General features: G+C 37.8%; 1 protein-coding gene across 3 annotated transcripts in view; it reads left to right on the top strand.

Moving 5' to 3' along the window:
• The window catches only part of LOC127444830 (zinc finger protein 827-like), a 362,567-nt gene that overhangs the window by 118,593 nt on the left and 230,058 nt on the right, over positions 1-13,916 (top strand). The window contains exon 13 of one of the 3 annotated variants that reach the window (XM_051704383.1): positions 9,349-10,203. The exons of 1 other annotated variant lie outside the window; for it this stretch is intronic. In XM_051704383.1, the coding sequence (XP_051560343.1) occupies positions 9,349-9,547 (199 nt within the window). In that variant the 3' untranslated portion in view covers positions 9,548-10,203. Of the gene's footprint in view, positions 1-9,045; positions 10,204-13,916 lie in introns of those variants that run through there. One more of the 3 variants, XM_051704385.1, reaches the window with a different exon arrangement.

Genomic DNA, 13,916 nt, shown 5'->3' with positions numbered 1-13,916 from the left:
TATTTTCCTCTAACTTGCCCACTGAGAGGATTTGGATGAAAATATACGTATTTAAGGCCAGTTTATAGCCATTAAAAGATGGTAGACATTTATCCTTGTTTTATAGTTATTTACTTATATTTTGTGCTGTCACCATATCATTTCATATTCTTCATGTGAATGCCCAGCATGCGGTCTAGTGGTATGTTGTATTTTAAGTGGAGCTTGTTTGCTTGTTAATAAAGCTCCTGCTCAACCCATTATCTTTTACGCTCTAGTGCCACTTGGTGGAAAGGAGTGGCCCGAGAGCCTGAGATAGAGTGAAACTGATTCTCAGGACCCATTTTGATAGAATGAATTCAAATGGAATGTCTATTAGGCAACATCCTACTGTCTGTCTGCCTTGGAACACCATGTAATCATGAAAAAGAACATGGCTGCTGCTCTTTAATGCTCAGTTGTGTGGGCAAGAGGAGTGCAACAGGGATGGCTCTCTGTTCCAATACCAGTATTTATAAAATACCTAATATTCTGCATTCTGTTTGCCTAATTGCAGAGAGCAGTGATTTTTGTTTTAGCGTCATTATGCCTCGCACAAGACTGACCACCTTTTTAGCACTTCAAAAGATGCATGAAATTGCTCTTGATCTCTAGTTTGTAGCACTTAAATTTTTTTGGTCAGAAAAAAAAAAAGAGACCGGCTCGTTTTGCATTTAGCTTTGCGAGTTATTCTGCACAATCTGTTTTTGTTTATCTCTTGCTGTACTCTACAACAAATAAGGCTCAAGTATAATTTTGTTTCTTTCTTATTTTGCACCCAGTAAACTTATGTGCTGTACAAAGCTTTTTTTATTACTTCATTCTTAAGGCTGTACAGGGTTGTTTGTGACAATAACTGGTAATTAGATCATTTGTACTTTTTATTTTGTTTTGTATTTTGGTTTTCCTGGTTTTGCATTTCTTTATGTTCAAATTGCCAGTTCTAAATGTAACAGGATTTGAAAGTAAAGCTTACATCACATATTACCTTAACTGCCTTGTTGTCCATTTTATCAAAAGCATGTTCAACTTTGATGTCCTCGAATTTCATAACCTCTATTTGGTTTCCTTTAGGGAAAAAAGCTCAGTTATAATGTCAAGAATATATAAGGATTCACGAAATGACAGCAGCTCAATGGTTAAGTGGCTCAACCAGGTAAGCTGGGGTTTGATGTAATGAAGATGGTGTATAGGACTTTTTGGTTTCAGTCCTCTTGTAACCACAGTCTTGGGCTTGAGAGAGATATGTATCCCTTTGTTTGTCCACACTACCTCCCCTATCAGGTATTGGGTGTAAAAAGGAATACGTTTTAAACCACTATTGGTCCTAGCCTTTTGGGGGCCTAAGTAGAACATGGTGTTTCTTAATAGCTTTCTAAAACACAAATGTCCCGTTTAAATTTTCTTGGACATTCCAGAATGGAGGACAATTTAGGTGTCAATACTCTTCCAAATGTGACTTATTTACATTTTTTATGAGATTTTTAGCTGTTATGTGCTGGCTTTGACACAACCCTGTTACTGATATTGTTGAACCTGAAAAGGTATAATTAAAAAAACTTTTTTTAATTCAATTCATTATCATGATAGAGTAAAGAAGTCATTCTTACATGAAATCCTCACTTTATGTCTGATTAAAGTTTTTATAAAGCAACTTTTGATGCATAACCTGTCTGTCATTATAATTTTTTTTTTCCCCATTTTCAGTATTTAATTGCAGTTATTCAAATACATTTTGTATGTAATCATTTAATTATTAAAATTGCAATACAATACAATGCCTCAGCTGAAAACATCTTTTTAGATTTGATAACAGGGTTGAACGCAGTGTAACAGGGTTGCAAACAGTAACAGGGTTGCATGGACACATTACTTTTGCTGGTCGTCCTTACAGTTGTGCAAAGCAGAAAACAGATTTATTTCTCACTCATATACTTTATTGTTCTCTTCTTTCTTGCTTCTACATCACCTCCAATTGTCTCCCTCTTTTTTGAGGGTAAACTGAATACAGTTGTAACACTGGATATTTCCCTTCCCATGCAAGTTTGAACTCATTATCAGTTTACATATTCACATTAGCATCCTCTCTCTGTGTGGGAAATTTGAAGAACATAGACCACATTGATAAGAAATTATTAGAGAACACCTGTTTGGGGGGTACATTTTTTTCATTTTCTTACTTCTCTTTCACTGTGAATAAATCATTATTCCTAACTGACCATGAAAGAAAACTTTCCCTGATGTAATTGATTTATCTGCGAAAAAATGCATTTAATAAATTCTAGAGTAAATTCTAAAGTTCAGTCAGAAAGCTCAGATAAGTAGTTAATACAAATAAATAAATAATCATTGGTAGTAAGCCAGACACACAGATATTGTTTTATGTATGTATATGGATGGGTTGATCGATCGATGATTATGCAGTGGAAATGATTTTAAGTAGATGTAGCCCAAAAATGATTTGTTTGAGTGTTCATATTACAGAATGCCTTGTATCAGAGTTAGGAATTTCCAGATGATAGAATGTTAGAATTGTTACATATGCAAGCATTACAAATATTTGAAAACAAACACAAGCGTATAAAATGTGTTTGTATATTTCACTTAAGTTAGGCCTAATGCCATATTTAGCTAATTACAAATGACAGTTACAACTCTCCCGGAATAGTGTTACAACAGCTCTAGCACATGCGGTCCTTGTCTTCATACACTAATTGTTGAAAATAGGAACTATGTATATTTGTTTTTTACATTTATTTTGTTGGTAGACAGATAAGGGCATATGTGGAAAATGGCATGTTAACTGGTCAGTTGTGTATGTGCAGCACAGCAAAAAGTGTTCTAACTGTACTTGGTCAACCCTACTCATGTCTCTTCTGTTTATCTACATCACGCCTGGCGTGATAGCATCTGGGCTTTTCAGCAGTGCTAGTTCTGGCCCAGAATGCTGTAGATATTACATTTATATGATTAATTTATTTATAATCGAGGTTTGATTACAACCTGAATCCACCAAGGCTCTGTATGTACTCCCTTGAATACTCACAGGTATCTGGTATGTCCCTGCTCAGTCGGGGGGCGGTATGCGGTGCATCGGGGACCCGGACCGACACGGCCACATCCATCGGCGAACATTGGTCCTGGAAGTGGCCCAGCTCCCCGCAGGACCAGCATACAGATTCTCCAACATGGCGGGAAAGAGAAGGAGACACAGAAGGTGAGGTAGAGGTGCCTGGAACCCCCAAGGCCTGCTGAGCAGGGTTTGGGGGAATAAACCCCCGTCTCCGGGGAGCAGGGATGGGAACAGGGCGAGGTAGGGGAGGGGAGAGACAGCAGGAGAAGAGAGAGAAAAGGCTTGGCCATCTCCCGGATATGCCGTCAAGTGGTCCTCGGCCAGGTGGACTGCATCCTACAGCGACGTCGGGTGGTGTCATCGGACCCACTCCGCGGTCCTTTTGGGCAGCCGGTTGATGAACTGTTCCAGCACTACCAAGTTAATAATTCCCCCTATGTCGCGGTCCTCTGTTAGCAACCACCTCTGGCAAGCATCCCGGAGCTGCTTGGTCAAAGCGAATTGGCGGCCGAATTCCCCGTAGGTCAGCGCCCAGATGCGCTGACGATGTTGCTCGGGATATGGCCGACCCACTATAGGATGGCCCGCTTTAGATCCAGGTACTCCAGCAGGTTAGACACTGGCAGTTGTTGGGCAGTGAGCTTAGCCTCCCCCGACAAAGGTGGACGGCACACTGCATCTGGGGCCAGCCCGACCCGAAGCGGCCAGCTCGAACAGCTCAATGAAGGCTTCGGGGACGTCCTGGGGACCCATCTTGGCCAAGGTGTTATAAGGTGGGGGTCCCGCGGCCTGTGTCGCTGATGGGAGTACCATGCTGCAGCAAGGCCTAGAACACCCACTCGCTGGTCCTCCACCTGGGTTTGCAGTAACGCCTCAAAATGTTGCTCCTGTTGCACTCGAAGCTCCAGGAGGGCCTGGTGTTGAGTCTAGTGGATGCCAGCGAGGGTCTTGATGATGTCTGCCAATGGCGAGGACTCCATGACGACGTATCTCCCTCAATTCTGGGTTTTGACACCAGTATAATGAATATCCTGAGGTTCAGGGAATGAGGAAGTGGGAGACGGCAATTCCAACACAAAAATGTCCTTTTATTTGACACAAAATCATGTTCGCTTCAAGCGCAACAGTATAGCTTCAACATAAATATAAACGGCAGCGGGCAACACACATGTAGCTTCTCAGCTGGGCTCTCTCTCTCTACTGCCCCTGTCTCCTTAAAAGCCCCAATCATTCCTCACTGAAACACAAGACAGTTGTTAAGCACAGGTGGAAATCATTCACGACTCATCTCCCCTGTTTCACTCTCCACAGCACGGCACTCGGCCACACCTCCTCCTCCACAGACATTTTACCCAACAAGTAAATTCTTCCGTTTCTGAGCATCTATTCTTCTGTAGAATCTGTGGAATTCTGCAGGAAACATGTAAAAATACTGTATGTTAAACAGAGCTGAGAGTATTTATATTGTTATCTGAAAGCATAATCAAATTAGCCAAAATATTTTATAAAATACAAAAGGTGCTCGGCTTGTGTTAAATTTGATAAAAGATCGGCATTCCAATTCTGAGATTTCTGCTGAGCTCTGCATGAGCAGATTCTGTGTGGGCCTGCTCATTCTCTTGCAAAACGACTATACAGTTGGCATTACATTTATATTATGTACAAAGATTTAGCATTATTTTTGTATGGCAGATAACATAACTAGGCTATTTATAACATCTAATATAAGGTATAAGGATATAAGGAGGAGGACCAACACTTTTCTCAACACCTTTTCCCTGGGTAAATCTAAGTTGCAATGAACTTCTCATGTCTTGCAGACATACTCTACTTAGTTCCACTACAATGACTAGGTTGCACAAATACTGTATGGATACAACATTTGAATATCCCCAGGTACCCTTTAAGATTTGGCATCCAGACTTTACATGTTTCAGTCCCAAATCCTTCTTGAATTTGTGATTACAGCAAGATCATGACTCTCACCCTGCCTTGGAAATTTAAATGGGAGAAGTTTCCTGCACACTTTGCCTAAAAGAGAGAAGTGCTCTCCACCTTATCTTTGCCTTAAGCAGTCCCGGGAGCGCTGTAGCACTCCATCCAAGCCAAAGGTTGGTCCTGCCTAATGAAAACAGATGAAGCAGAGATAAAGTGTTTGCCGACATTAAGGGCTCCATTCATCACTGTTAGCCCCGGAGCTATGGAGCACCTTGGATGGGATCTCTCCCTCTCAGGTTTGCTCTGTAATACCGGTGGAGGCAAGCACTCTGGATAGATTTCCTCCCCTACAACCACTACAGCCAGAGATTGTATTAATTATTTATGAGTCACTCTGGCATGAGGTTCATTTAAGGGTTTGAGTCCATTTTGACAAATGGGTATCTCAAATTGTACAGTGGAGTGACCTGGAAAAGTCTGCATATAGCTAACTGTAAATGGTTGATGTACTGAGGTGGTCTGTGTCAGGGTTTTTTGATGCCAAGGACCCTGAAATACAATGATCCCCTTGTAAGGGATCCCCTTCTTAAAATATAAAGGAAGCCATATATGCTCATGTAAATATCCATTCATACTGTGTGAGAAAATAGCAAGTATGATATTATTGTAAAATTAAATAATTGTAATTTATAAATAAATTAATATTGTAATTTTACTGAGGCAAAATCATAACATTATTTTCAGCACACCTAAGCACATTTTACTCTCTATTTTCATTATTTAAATTCATCCGGATGTTTTACTTTTACTATTCCTATTGTTTTCAATGATCATTCTTGTTACCGCAACAATCTTTTTTCTATACTTCAGTAAAAAAAAAAAAAGATTCTGTTTTATGATAGACAGTACCAAGGGAATACTACTATGATTCTGAATACGATTATAAATACTTTACTCTTTAACTGATACATATTTTTTCAAGTCGTGTGATTTTTTTTTTCGTATAGTGCTTTTCACAACACACATCGTTTCAAAGCAGCTTTACAGGAAATCATGCATTAACAAAAATGAAACTGTAATATCTATAATGTCTTACAGTGATCATTGTGTAGTTTGATTAAATATGATTGTAAAATGTGTATAGACAATAAATAATTAAATAATAATTGTATTTAGAACCTCTGTGAGCAAGCATCTCTCAGCGACATGTAGCAGTGGAGTCCGACACCAAGCAGGAACGGAGCTGGATCTGGCAGGCTCTGGTAACTTTTGGATATGAATGATGGATGTTTCTGGTTCCGGCAGACCTAAGTAAAGCAGCTTAATTGTGAGCTGATGGATAAATTAGGTGTATGCCTTGATAAATAGATGAGTCTTTAGTCTAGACTTAAACTGAGTGAGTTTGTCTGCATCCCGAACACTTTTAGGGAGACTATTCCATAGTTTAGGAGCCAAATATGAAAAGGATCTACCTCCTTTTGTGGATTTTGATATTTTTGGAATTATTAACAAGCCAGAATTTTGTGTTCGCAATGAACGTGATGGAATATAGTGTGTCAGAAGGTGACTTAAGTACTGCGGAGCTAGACCTTTCAAAGCTTTGTATGTAGTTAACATTTTAAAATGAATACAAAATTTAACAGGTAGCCAATGTAACGACGATAAAATTGGACTAATATGATCATATTTCTTGGTTCTAGTCAGCACTCTGGCAGCTGCACTTTGAACCAATTGAAGTTTATTTAATGAACTTGTTGGACATCCTCCCAGTAATGCATTACAATAATCATGTCTTGAGGTCATGAACACATTAATTAGTTTATCGGCTTCGGCAATAAAGAGCATGTATTGTAATTTAGCAATATTTCTCAGGTGGAAGAATGCTGTTCTACAAACATTGGAAATTTGATTTTCAAAGGACAGATTGGTATATAACACCTAAGTTCTTTGCAGAAGAAGTCAACGTAACGGTACATCCATCGAGAGTCAAATTATTTTTTAGAGGTTTTTGGTCCAATAATTAGCACCTCTGTTTTGTCAGAACTGAGTAGAAGGACATTTCTGACCATCCAATCTTTGATTTCATTGATACACTCTGCTAATTTGGAGAATTGTGAATTTTCATTGGGTTTAGAAGAAATATAAAGTTGGGTATCGTCAGCATAACAGTGGAAACTTATTCCATGATTCCTGATAATATCTCCCAGCATGTATAATTTTATAGAGGTCCTAAAACTGATCCCTGTGGCACTCCACACTTAACTTTTGTTTGATTTGACATTTCCTTTACACATACAAAGTGGTAGCGTTCTGATAAATAGGACCTAAATCATGCTAATGCAAGTCCACTAATGCCAACATAATTCTCCAGCCTATTCAAGAGAATGTCATGATATATTGTGTCGAAGGCAGCACTAAGATCTAAAAGCACTAGAATTGAAATGCAGCCACGATTAGATGATAAGAGCAAGTCATTTGTAACTCTGATAAGTGCAGTCTCTGTACTGTGATGGGGCCTAAATCCTGACTGAAATTGTTCATATATCCCATTTCTCTGTAGAAATGAACATAGCTGGGAGGACACTACCTTTTCTAGTATTTTCAACATAAATAGGAGATTTGAAATCGGTCTGTAATTAGACAGTTCCATAGGATCAAGCTGTGGCTTCTTAATAAGCGGTTTGATATTTGCTATTTTAAAGTTTCTTGGGACATGTCCTAAGGATAGCTAGTAATGTAAATATAATGACTGTCTTTTTCCGCATTACGGTAATAAAAATTGGGGGGTAATATATGCGTAACTGTCATGAAAATAAAGTCACAATGTAAAAAATCTGTGCTAAATATGCTAAATAAAATTTTGTATTTGTTTCTTTTGATTTTTTCATGGGGGTAAAATGTTATGAAAATGTCTCAAAATTAAAACATCTGAAACCCATAACAATAGACATAATTTTTAATATGCAAAATAAAATGTAGCATTTGTTTCTTCATGTTTCATGAGAATCACCCAGTAGAATCAAATAATCAAGATTAAGCAGAATTAAGCAAAAGTTTCTTTTTTTTTTTTTTTTTTTTTTTTTTTTTTACTGCTTTAAAAAATAATAAATAAAACATAGTTAACTTAAGATATTAAATTTGACTGCCCTACAAAATAATACATTTTGTAAAATCTTTTTATTTCAAATTTTCCATGGACCCCAAGTTGCCCTTGTACGGCCCTCTGGGGGTCCCTGGATCCCAGTTTGAAAACCCTAATCTGTGGTGGAATGTGCTACTATTTTAGGCATATTGTCAAGTGTTCAACACCCCTGCAGGTAATGTCAAACATCTGATCATGTGTTTAGACGCTAATGAACTCCAGGTCACCGTATCAAGATGAACGACAGACTCGGCTTTGATGTGTGTCTGAGTCCAGAGGATGTCACCTTCGAGGCGGTTTAAATCCACGTGAAGAAAGTCGCCATGTTGCAGCATGCCTCTAGATTGGCTCTGGCTTTAATTAATCCTCTCCATGTTCTATCGCATCTTAATTAACATCAAAGCAGGGCTGGAGGCCAGCGAGAGCCTCTGCTCAACTTGACCTCTGCTGGAAAGGGAAAGTTGATTAAGTGGGTCTCTAGGGTGATGAGGTCACACACTGTATCTTGCTGCCAGATACTGGCTACTTTAGTCATATAGACACTCAAATACAGCAATCTTATTTTATTTTAAGGTTGTATCTATTTCTGCCAGTGAGCTGAGAAGGTAAACTAGAAGCATCTGATCAAATTTTGAACAGTGTATAATCCTTTTGAATAATTGTATAGGATCAGGGATTAAGATTTTTTTTTTTTTTTAATAAACTGTTCAAACTGTTGATATGACTATTTTGAAATGAAAAGAGTTTTATTTATTTTTTTATTTTTTTACTTAGACTCGCTTGGAGCCTGTATATGCTGAGGCGACCTTTCGACACAAGCGTGTGAAAGTTGGCGGCAAGCAATCAATAGGCTTTTGGCTTTTTTTGTTTGTAGGTTCAAGCCGGTCTTGGCTTTATTACAGCCGGGTTCGAGTCATGGGGGAGTCGCAGTCTTTGACTGCTGCAAAAGCCTGAGTGAGAAGAGCTCCCTCCTGTTTGCCAAAAGTGTAATCCCTCTGTGACCTCACACAACCCGGTCTCCAGAGGAAAAGCTGCTTAGAGGAGTGCCTGTCTGCAGGAAGACCCCCCTTCCTCCATTCCACTACCTCACACTCACTCTCCTCTTCTACCTTTTCTCTCTCACTCTCTCTCTCTCTCTCTCTCTCCATCTCTTTGTCTGGGCATCAATATTTCCCAGGCTCCCTCTCTTCACCTCTGTCAGATGGCTGGATCTGTGGGTGTTAGGGAGTCGCAGCAAGCGAAGTGAAGACAGATCCTTGTTGAGGTCGGGATGGGAAAACAAACAGAGCAGGGGCACAGAAAGACATGAAATCACTGTGTGGAGGCAGGGCTGGTCAAAGGGAACAATCTGCCCAGCTCTGGAGTTGATTAACTGAAGAAAGGACCACAGACCAACTTTGATTTTGCAGATCTTGGACTATCTGGGAAGATGAATGTAGAAACGAAAACTATTGGCGAATTACAAAGTAATCACTAGCGGCTCTCAAAAAAGCAGGGGGTACTGCATCTCACAGGGTCAATACATTTTACATCCATCTGATTCATGAATTTGGTGCAAAGTTAGGATGTGTTCTCAATTGTTTCCCTATATTGATGACACAGAGAGATTTTTTTTACTGATAGTAATACTTTTCCACTTAAAAAGTTATTGGTTATTTAATATTAGGTTTAGGCTACTGATCAATTGAAGCATTGCCCAAAACGAAGATGAACTCATATGGTGAAAGACAAATTGTGCAAAGCCTTAGATTCCAAAAGATTTAAGATTTTAAAGATACATTTAGTAAGTTGAGATTTGTGGACAAGTGTATTTTGCCAATAAATGGATTAAATTAATTCTTTGTTGACTATGTGTAATATTAGTCTGGTAAAGCAGACTGTTCTAATCGATATTTGTGATGAATTATTTTGTTAGAGTGCAACCGTGCCCACCCACTTTTTCAGCTGTCTTGATATTTTTCCCATTCATTGTTTTCTATAGGGATTTCATAAAATCTTTCATAAATAGTTCTAAGCCATGAACCAAACCAACCAGCTCCGGGGTAAATCACAACATTACAAACTTTGATTTGAAGCAACAAATAAAGTATTTGATCATCAGAAAAAAAGACAAAGGGACAAGAGTGTGTACTTAACATCTTCAATAAGGGAATGAACTACAATCTCATTAAGCATTGCAAATAACAAAGTCAAATTAAAAACTATAAAAAGAAATATAAAACTATTGATTTAAAGTTGTTGATTTTAAGCATGAAAGCAATGGATTTGAATTGTATTGCAAAACATTCAGATATATGCATATACATACAGTAAGTAGTAAGAGAGTGTAGGGAGACGACTTGATTACGTCATTTGCAGTGCATCATGGGAGTGGGCTGTCGCTGCAGAGCTCTTTTGGTGCAGTTTGACTGGTGGAGCAATTCTCTTCAGGATCATGGCTAGGGTACAGTAGTTCTTCACCAGGAGATTCTGTTGTACAATATCTAAACAATGAAGTTGAAATGACACAGACTGATGGCTTCAACCGAAACATGTGCAATCAATTAACTTCCTTAGAGCTTATGGTAGGTATGTATTGAAAGGTTTATAAGTTATTGTTAAAAATCTATTTGCCTATGGAGAAAAATATTATGGAAAAATTATTGTGTCTAAAAGCAGAAATAAAGTAAAAAACAAAACAAAAAACACACACACACACACACACACACAAAAAAAAAAACAGTTATGCAAATTTTAAACTTAAACTTAGAAATAATCAGAACTGATTTCAGTTATAATAAACACACACCCACACCCAAAAGTGTTATCCTACACGTCAGATACGACCAGAAGTGTACCACACGAGCACAGTGGGAAGCCTAACAATCTGGAGGCGCGACAGGGGATGCTCACTAGGAGAAGGGATTACAAGTCCTTACAAAGCTAACCTCTCCAGACAAGGGTGATCTTCCAGAGAGGAATGTTTTTCTGGTAACTGCGACACAATTAAACTTTAACTAAATCTGACTGTATGAAGTGTTGATTGCTTTTTTTTCTGAATGACACTGCTGTTCAGATGGTGGGTTACCATGGCAGCAGCTTTGAGCTTAACTACAGGGTCCCTAAGGATTTTTGAATATGTGTATGTACCATATCTTTAAATAGGCAAACGTCAGAGCTGTGACACAGTGGATAGTGCACATGCTCCTGATATAAAGAGCTGTTGTGCTAACATCAATGGAGGTTTTAATTTGGCTTGCATCATGTAACAATACAATTCTTCCCCCTTTCTCCCTCCACTTTCCAGTCTAGCCTCAACTATCCTATCATTAATGGCACTTACAATGGAAGTGAATGGGGCCAATTTTTGGAGGTTTTAAACAGAAATGTGAAGCTTATCATTTTATAAAAGCACTTACATTCATTCTTCTGTCAAAACTCATGGATTATATGAGCCGTAAAAATGATTAAATTGTCATTTTTACAGTAATTTTAGGATTTGTTGGCATTACATCGTAAAATTAACTATAACTTTACACAGAAAAGGTTAGTAAGTAATTTTATCACACTAAAATCATGTTTACATGCATATTGTTTATGTCTTGTGGCTTTTGAAAAAGTGTTATAACGTTCAGAACTTGGCCCCATTCACTTCCATTGTAAGTGTCTCACTGTAATCCAGATGTTTTCTTTCTTTCTTTCTTTCTTTTTTTAAGAAAAGGAGGGAGAAGTCAAAATAATTATGTGTTGTAATCAATATTATGCCACAAATGCTGTCTATTGAGCTTAACTTGTACTGAACCCGGAACATTCCTTTAAGATCTCTTTGAAGTCGAAAGGCATTAAAAGAGGAATTCATATGGCACTTCTTTTCACTCACACAACACATTCTAGCAGAGAAAAGAAATGATAAAGATATTTATCTTAGAGTTTAAATTGATTATCATATTAGAGCTTTTCTGTACAGCAAATACTTTAAGAACAATAGGTGGCAGCACCAACTTTATCTAAAATGCAATCTACAGTATGGTGATAAAGTAGGCCAGTCTGATCTTTTTATTATTATTATTATTTATTTATTTTTATTTATGGACTTGGCTTTCTCTTACTATTGCACATTTGAATAATAAGGATGACATGTATTCATGTTTGAATACACACAATATGCAATTTTATGGAAGTGAGAATCAAAGGCACATTACTACATTAGTATCACATTCCAAACCATGCTGGAATGATGTCCGAAGGCCATATCCATCATGGATTTGACCTTCCAGCTGATAATGCCAGGCCAACAGTTTTAAGTAATCCAATTAACTTTGTGACACTAGTTTATCTCCTTTGCACTCACAGCAGGCTGCATGCTAGCAGCTGGGTGCTGGGTTGAGAGCAAATAGGGAATCTTTGAAATTGCTACCAATTTCCTGATGTGTCTTGTTTGGAGGCAAGTGTTCTGTACAGTACATTGGAATGAAATCATTTAGGCATTTTGTATTTATTTAGTTAATTTGCTTTGTGGTGGAAGTTAACATTCAAGGATTCTGTACAAATTCTATTTGAAATGTTCTCCCATACAGAGCGCTGGATCACATCTCCCAAAAAATATGTAATCTAGTTTATTTTGCATCCTGTGAATAGGAACAGAAGAAAAAGGTTATGAGGTTAGATTTCCTTTCAGATTGATTTAATTGATTCAAACTAAGGTAAACCTAATTAAACTTCAGTGAGTTTTTAAGGAAACGCAACATACTTTAGATTGAATGGTTTTTCCCTATGCCATTCAGTTAGCCCAACTGAATTCCTGTGTTCAACTTCAATCAATTAGCATTCTACCACATGCTCATTTGTCTTACAATTAAGACACTGGACACCAAGTCATTAAGTCTGTTTTGAGTAAAGACCTGGTCAAACAAATTAAAGGAAAATACATATACATTGTATATATATATATATATATATATATATATATATATATATATATATATATATATATATATCATACATACATACATACATACATACAATCTAAATGTCTGATTTAAAGGGACGCTTCATCCAAAAATAAAAAAATCTGTCATCATTTACAGACAGGGAGGGAATTTATTTTCTGAAACAGTTTTTCCATTCCTTTGCTATAGCTTTATTAATTCCTTGCAGATATGAATATGGTTACTGTAAAAATTTTGTTGTTACTGTGATTTAACTACAAATATGGTGAAAACTGATTATGTGGTGTCAATGGCTAGTAGTAAGCAAAACAACCATTTTCCCCCAAGCTTACAGATGCTACCAAGCCTACCATCATCTTTTGTGTTCAGTGGAAGAAATCATATGGATCTGAAACAACATGGAGATGAGTGATGACAGAATATAAATTTTTGGGTGAACTGTCCCTTTAACTACTATACCCATGTAAACTACCCTGTTGCCTACTATGTTATAAGTAGGTAGGCTATACATTGCCTCTCACATTAAACTTTTACATTTCAAATGTTGTTTCGTTTTAATACACGGATGTTACATTGATTATAAATGCCTTTCAAAATGTTCAGTAAACTAATCAATCTCCACGCAAACAGATTTTCCTACATTCCCGGCTGGAAGGGGGAGCATCTGGTTTCTCTCTTTCTGTGCCAAGAGCAGTGTGTTCATCTAGCTGTGGGTACAGTAGTCCAGTGCTGTCACTAAGGCATTCCCACCAGCCAGTTGGGCAGTGCTCACACAGCTTGTACAGCATGAGCCAAAACGGGCAGAACCAACAGCGCC

Source organism: Myxocyprinus asiaticus, chromosome 8, assembly GCF_019703515.2.
Source record: "Myxocyprinus asiaticus isolate MX2 ecotype Aquarium Trade chromosome 8, UBuf_Myxa_2, whole genome shotgun sequence".
NCBI lineage: Eukaryota > Metazoa > Chordata > Actinopteri > Cypriniformes > Catostomidae > Myxocyprinus > Myxocyprinus asiaticus.
The sequence above is the reverse complement of the archived record's forward strand: the minus strand, read 5'-3'. Positions and strand labels throughout refer to the sequence as shown.